Source organism: Ochotona curzoniae, unplaced genomic scaffold (genome assembly GCF_017591425.1).
Source record: "Ochotona curzoniae isolate NIBS_2020 unplaced genomic scaffold, NIBS_Ocur_1.0 contig_1014, whole genome shotgun sequence".
Lineage (NCBI taxonomy): Eukaryota > Metazoa > Chordata > Mammalia > Lagomorpha > Ochotonidae > Ochotona > Ochotona curzoniae.
The window spans coordinates 2,717,374-2,723,373 of record NW_024464920.1 but is presented as its reverse complement, the minus strand read 5'-3'; the positions used below and the strand labels follow the sequence as shown (position 1 = coordinate 2,723,373).

The following is a 6,000-nucleotide window of genomic DNA, read 5'->3' as shown; positions in this document are numbered from 1 at the left end:
CGCTCCACCCAGCCATTCCAGGCTTCCTGTATCTTTGAAGCCACACTGTCCCTTTCCACTAAGACCCTTGCCCAATGGTGGAGCCCACGGTGTCTGCTCCGCGGCTCCTAGGACTTTCCTGGGGCCGAGCCTCACTCTAGAAGTAACGCCCTGGACTGCACCGGGTCCACACCCAGGCCTGGAGCGAGCGTCGCCTGAGGGCAGGCCAGGCCGTCCACGGGAGCCATGTCACGTCCGGCAGGCCTGAGCATTCCCAGGCCGCCACGTCGTGTCCCACAGGCCCGAGCCGGCAGCAGCCGGCCCGGCCGCCCCGAGGGGCCCTGCACACGGCCGGCCGCCCCAGGGGCCCTGCGCGGGGCGGGCTCACGCGCCGCGCACCGGAAGCCGGGCATGCCGGGAGCCGCACTTCCTCCTCAGGGGCCTCAGAAAACCACAGGCCCGCTGCGGCCCCTGGGGAGCCGGCAGGATGGCCGAGGGCAAGGCGGGCGGCGCCGCGGGCCTCTTCGCCAAGCAAGTGCAGAAGAAGTTCAGCAGGGCGCAGGAGAAGGTAAGCGAGGGGGCTCCGTTGGGGCACCATGGAGCCCCAAGTTGGGTTTTCCCTGAAGGAGAATTCTGGAAGGGTCGCCACCGATCCGTGGCCGGGTGGGACGGCAGCTTCTCGGAGGAACCTTCGAGGACCTTCGAAATGGCCAGAGGGTGAGAGGACCAAGACGAGCGGGTGCAGGAGGTGCAGTCCTGGCAGAGGAGCCGCGATGACAGGTTAGAGGTGATCAAGGTCGGGGAGGCATTGCCCGCAGGGACTGAGCGGCCGTGACCAGCGCTGGTGCAGCTGGTGGACTAGGTGGCCACCAAGGACCAGAGCTTCCCCGCGTGGGTCTTTTTTCCAGCTCCGCCGGCAGGCCTGTGGCTGCTATTCGGACTCAGGCAGGCACTCAGTGGGCAGCCCCAGGGGCATGAAGCACTGGGCCAAACATCCGTCCTTGTTCGCACGTATGCACGGCACTTTAATTTCTACCTGTCCAGTGTCTTCTTGATATCTAACCAGAATCTGCTCTCTGCCTACCCACACCCTAGATGGCAAGGTGCGTGGGACGTCTCCTAAGCCAGAAGGAAGAGAGACAGGGAGGCAGAAGTTAAAAAAAAAAAAGGCTTAAAATAGGTTTTGGCTTTCTAAGGGTTCGTGGTCTTTGAATTGTTTGCAGGAACAAAGGCTGCTGAAAGAGTTGAAATGTTTGCGTCTGAACATGGAGAAGTGGTTGGGCCCTGGGAAAAGATACGGGCACTCGGCTCTAATGGAATAAGGACTGATGTGATGTAAATGTGGTCCTTGACTTTAAGAGGCAACGATGTGGGGGCAGGGGTGCGCAGTGTCTTGTATTTTTCACAGGGGAGTTATAGGAAAGGAGGAAAAGATTTTGTGCCAGCATGCTTGGTCATTTTAGTTACCTGAATTTGACCTTGATCATGGATTCAGTCTCTGAAGACTCAGTCACTTCTCTGATGGGTCTGAGAGCAGTGAGTCTGATGAAGGTACCTTGGGGAGGACCAGCATGGGAAAAGAGGTTCTAGACAATTAAGGATACCACTGTGGCTGAGAAAGTAAAGCAGAAGCCCTCAAAAACAAAGTCATAAAGGGTAATAACCTCTTTAAAAAAGATTTATTTGAAAGCAGATTGTCAGAGAGGGAGACAGGCAGATCTCCCTTCTGTTGGTTCGCTTCCCAAATGACTACCATAGCCAGAGCTGAGCCAGGATACAAAGCCAGGAGCCAGGAATTTCATCCTGGTCTCCCACAAGGGTAGCTGGGGCCCTTGTGCTTGGGCCACCTGTCACTGCTTTTTCTGGGGTATTAGCAGGAAGTTGAGTTGGAAGCAGAGGACCAGGGATACCAGCATCACAGGTGGTGGCTTAACCTGCTAATGCAAAACAGAGCCCCTGAATGATAACAATCGCTTTAAAAAAAACTGAGCAGTTGGTTTTGCCTCATTCCCCCTCCCCATGCAGTCATCAACACCATGCTGTTACTTTAGACTTTGTCTGTCCTTTTAAAAAAGATTAGTTTATTTGTATTGGAAGCTCAAATTTACAGAAAGGAGGAGGAAGAGAGAGAGAGAAAGATCTTCCCTCCGATGATTCACTCCCCGAGTGGCCACAATGGCTAGAGCTGAACTGATCCAAAGTCAGGAGCCTGGATCCTCTTCCAGGTCTCCCACACAGGTGCAGGGGCCCAAGGCTTTGGGCTGTCCTGGACTGCTTTTCCAGACTATAAGCAGGGAGCTGGATGGGAAGTGGGGCTGCCAGCACATGAACCGGCGCCCATATGGGATCCCAACAAGTGCAAGGTGAGGACTTCACCTGCTATGCTACCTTGCTGGGCCCATTTTATCTCCTTTTTAAGCATGTACTTTAAACTTGAGATAAGAAGCTAGTGCCATGGTGTGGTAGGCCAAGCTCCTGCCAACAGCACTGCTGTCCTGTATGAACACCAATTCTTTCCCCTACTGCTTCACCTCCAGTCCAGCTCCCTGCTTATGACTTGGAAAAGCAGTGGAGGATGGCTCAAGTCCTTAGGCCCCTGAACCTCCATGGGAGATCTGGAAGAAGTTCCTGGCTCCTGGTTTTGGATCAGCTCACTTCAGCCATTGCAGCCATTTGGAAAATGAACTAGTGGATAGAAGACCTCTCTCTCTGTGTCTCTCCTTCTTTCTGTAGTTCAGCCTTTTAAATAAAACTGAATCTTAAAAAAAAAAAAAACCCTATATAGTAATGTTGTCCTTTGGGGTTCAGATGATGAAGACACCACGTTGAAAGGGAAGAAAACTTCTTGAACCCCAGAAACAAAATTTCCCAAAAGGAGCACTCAGCTGGGTAGCAGCTGAGGTACAGTGAGAGAAACAAGTTCAGATTTGCTCCTGGGGACTCTGAGGCCGGTGCAGCAAGTCACGTGGGGTCAGGGACTCAGGAGCCTGGAGCGGGACAACCAGCACGCAGAAGCAATGGTGCTGCTGCCTAAGGTGGGCATGGCTAATTATTACGGGAGGGAGCTTAGCACAGTCCGTCTGGAACCAGCGGCCTGCAGTCTTGAGAGGGTACTGAAGCTGCTGAGGGCAGGCTATACTGAGGGAGAAAGCTGCACTAAAAGCATTTTGTGGAACGGGTGAGTTGACTTGGATGTAATCCTCAGAGTAACATATAATGGCTAATGTGTCAGGTGTCAAGTGCGGCTTCTGGGCCCGCAGGCTCCACCTGCAGGCTCCCTCCAGCAAGGCCATGCCCATCTCCCGATCTCTTCATCTCTTCGGTCCTCTGAGGGAGCTGTTAGTATCCCAGTTTTAGAAACAAGGAAACGGGTTTCTAAGAGTTTTAAGAGTGGCAGAACTCTTACTGAAACCCAGGTGTTCTGCCTTTGTGTCCTAACCTCAGGCCACTCCCTTTAGCACCGCGCGATAAGCCTCCGACAGCTGGGCCTCCCCACTTCCTGCTGGGCTGAAAAGGAGCTGAGTTAAGAATAGAAAACACCGGGTTCCCCTGAAAAGCTGGAGTGAAGCTCTGGTGACTGTCACACACAGCAAAGATGAAATAGTCTGCTCCTGTTGTCCAGTTCCCACCCAAACGCGGCACGAGGCTGGCTGAGCGGGCTGTACTGTGTTATAGCATTCGATAGCTGCTCTTACACCATCTGTGTGTGATATCTGTGTGACCCACTGTTAGCTGTGTCCTCCCCGCCCCCGCGAGCTCATGGTTTAGCATTCCTGTGTGGGTCTTTTCCACTGTTGACTTTTACTAAATCTGTATTCCAGAAAATTTTATCTAGATAAATAGATATCTAGATATCTATTTAAAAAAAAAAACCTCCTTGTTCAAGGTATTGGGTTGGACACAGGAGGAAAGTTAGAGGCAGTCTTAACTGCCAGAAGCGTTTTGAAGGTAAAGCTAAGTGACCTGAGAAGTGCACGCATCTGTGGGAACTGAAGGGGACATGAGGATAAGGGAGTCCAGGGAGGGGTTTGGTGGGGTCTGAACTTGAACTAGGGGTTAGAGATGATGAGTGCTTCCCTAGGCAAGAGCATTCCCTGCCAGGAGTGGCAGCATGAGCACGGCAAGAGGTGTGGACGCCTTTTCAGGTGTGATAGTGAGGAACAGAGCTGAGAAGACCAAAGCTAAAGATTAGGGCTCTGATAAGGAAATCCCACTGTGGTATATATCCTAAAGATTTTGGGCCTGGTGCCGTAGCCTAGCAGCTAAATTCTTCACCTTAAATGCATTGGGATCCCATATGGGAGTTGGTTCTAATTCCAGCAACTCCGCTTCCCATCCAGCTCCCTGCTTGTGGCCTGGGAAGGCAGTTGAGGACAACCCAAAGCCTTGGGACCCTGCACTGGCATGGGAGACCTGGAGGAGGCTTTGGGTTCCTGGGTTTGGATTGGTGTAGCACTGGCCGTTGTGGTGCTTGGGGAGTGAATCATCAGACAGAAGATCTTCCTCTCTGTGTATCTGACTTTCCAATACAAATAAATAAATATTTTTAAAAACAAAACAAAACAAATACTTAGTAAAAAAAAATGTAGTAAATGGAGGTAAGTCATGCCAAGGGTCTGTAGCACCACACATGTAGGCTGTGATTTTGTTTTGTTTTTAGGGCTTTAGTTTCCCCCATCTCAAACTGAAGGAAAGTTAAAATAATTAATCAAGGCCTGGTGCGATGGCTCAGTAACTAAATCCTTGCCTTGCCTGTGCTAAGACCTCATTTGGGTGTCAGTTCATGTCCCAGCAGCCCCGCTTCCCATCCAGCTCCCTGCCTGTGGCCTGGGAAAGCAGTTGAGGACGGCCCAAGGCTTGGGACCCTGCACCCTCGTGGGAGACCTGGAGGAAGCTCCGCGCTGCTGGCTTCATTCCATCCAGATGTGGCCACTGTGTAAACCAGCAGTTGGAGCTGAAGGTCTCTCTGTAGCTCTCCTCAGAAACTCTGCCTTTCAAATAAAAAGAAAGAAATCTTCCAACAAGCAGACTTGTTGTGCCCTGTTCCCCTGAAAGCCTCCTGTGTCCTTAAGGAGGAACAGCTACAACACCCTGTAAGTACCCTGGCACAGGGACCTGTTGCTTAGGGCCACAAATGGCCGTACCTTTTCAAAGTTAAAGGTGGAAACATTCCCTTGGCACACACCCTCACAGCTTCCAGTCCTTTCCAGCCCCAGCCTTCTGGGGACTGGGTGACCGCTCTGTGCCAGCCACGCCCTACGCTGACTCTAGGCTGCTTTGTCTTTCTCTTTTCTGCCCCCTGCACCCAAGAAGAACCAAGCCCGAAGCAGAGGAAGGGAGGGGCAGCGGAAAGGAAGTAGGAGGTGCAGTTATCACTAAAGAAGGTGGTTTTTGCAACTTTTGGGTGCAGGGCAGTGTTTTGTTAGAGGGGAGAGGAGGGAGCTGGGTAAGGTGGCCAGCTGCACCCTGAGTGAGCGAGGTGGAATTAGAGACAGCTGCTAACACAAAACCAGAAAGGAAATAGGAACACACGTACGCAAGGGAATGAAATTAGACATGGTGATGTGTGCATTCAGTGCTAACTGGACGGCCGCACTGGCAAGCAGCTCACATGCTTGAAATCATTTGATCCTTTCAGCAACTCCAGGAGAGGGATGTGATTTTATTAGGGAAAAGAAGTCTGAAAACTGATACTGTAGAGCTTAAGTGACTTACCCGGAGACTTAGCTGATGGCTGGGAAGGCCAAGGTAAAAGCCAGTATCCCTCTGGTTCCAGTAGCCCTGAATCCTAACCACCACACAGCTCTAAACCGTTCTTAATCTAGGAAGGGAGACACTTGGGGCAGATGTTGTGATATAACTGATAAAGTCGCTGCTTGGGGTGCCCACATCCCATATTGAAATACTGCTTTCGCTTCCTAGCCATCTTCCTGCTAATGTGCCTGCCAACGTAGCAGATGAAGGCCCAGGTGTTTGGGTCTCCGTTACCCACCAAGGAAACTTGGCTAGAGTTCCAGGCTC

General features: G+C 51.9%; 1 protein-coding gene across 5 annotated transcripts in view; it reads left to right on the top strand.

The window, feature by feature from the left end:
* Positions 1 to 433: 433 nt before the first annotated feature.
* Positions 434 to 6,000, top strand: part of BIN2 (bridging integrator 2) — a 37,712-nt gene continuing 32,145 nt past the window's right edge. For 2 of the 5 annotated variants that reach the window (XM_040979283.1, XM_040979259.1), the window contains exon 1: positions 434 to 547. In XM_040979283.1, coding sequence (XP_040835217.1) covers positions 467 to 547 — 81 coding nt within the window. In that variant the 5' untranslated portion in view covers positions 434 to 466. Of the gene's footprint in view, positions 548 to 4,940; positions 5,073 to 6,000 lie in introns of those variants that run through there. The other 3 variants (XM_040979249.1, XM_040979266.1, XM_040979274.1) reach the window with 3 other exon arrangements.